The sequence below is a fragment of the Microtus ochrogaster genome, unplaced genomic scaffold (genome assembly GCF_000317375.1).
Source record: "Microtus ochrogaster isolate Prairie Vole_2 unplaced genomic scaffold, MicOch1.0 UNK1, whole genome shotgun sequence".
NCBI classification, from domain to species: Eukaryota; Metazoa; Chordata; class Mammalia; order Rodentia; family Cricetidae; genus Microtus; species Microtus ochrogaster.
In genome coordinates this window covers 40,102,392-40,103,046 of record NW_004949099.1, presented here as the reverse complement: position 1 = coordinate 40,103,046, position 655 = coordinate 40,102,392, and the positions used below count along the sequence as shown (strand labels likewise).

The 655-nt window shown below is 54.2% G+C and overlaps 1 protein-coding gene across 1 annotated transcript in view; it reads right to left on the bottom strand.

Annotated features, from left to right (window-relative positions):
• The window catches only part of Fgf23 (fibroblast growth factor 23), a 7,613-nt gene extending 7,246 nt beyond the window's left edge, over positions 1-367 (bottom strand). The window contains exon 1 of the mRNA XM_005365272.1: positions 157-367. Within this exon, the coding sequence (XP_005365329.1) occupies positions 157-367 (211 nt within the window). The remainder of the gene's footprint in view (positions 1-156) is intronic.
• Between the last annotated feature and the right edge of the window lie 288 nt (positions 368-655).

Below are 655 nucleotides of genomic sequence, written 5' to 3'. Positions count from 1 at the left end.
AGAGAGAGAGAGAGAGAGAGAGAAACACCGTGCACCAAGAATCTAGAAAATTAGCTTCTCCCTCTCATCTAGCTCCAGACTTCCCCTGTACCCCTGCAGGTCAACAACAGGACAACAGGTAGCCTCCCCTCTTCCCATCCTGGAGCCAGTACTCACTGTAGATGGTCTGGTGGGGTGTGCCATCTACATGGCCATCCTTGTGGATCTGTAGGTGATAGCTGTTCCTGGCTGTAGCCGTGTACAGGTGAGTCAGGCTGCCCCAATTGGAGCCAAGCAGAGGAGAGGTGTCAGGGTAGGCTCCAACGGTGCCCAGGCTGCAGGCACCACACAGAGCACCCACCAGGAGTCTGAGGCAGGTCCCCAGCATCGCACTGCTCTCTGAGTGGCTAATGCTGAGTTTGAAATCTGACACTCGCAGACAGGCCAGGACCTTTGCTGGCCTTCTTCTCTTCCTAGGAAGAAACTGAGAAGTGGAGTGGGGATCCTGGATTCCCTCCTTTTGGCCCCGGGGTTTTTAAAGGGTAGTGGTATGACATCAAACAGGAAAAACAACGCTGCCACATCCTCTGTGTTGTAATCGGCCTTTTGAAGAAAAAGCCCAGGCTCCTTAGGCTTGCGGAAGGCACGTCGGTTCCAGGCACACACATACAGGCAC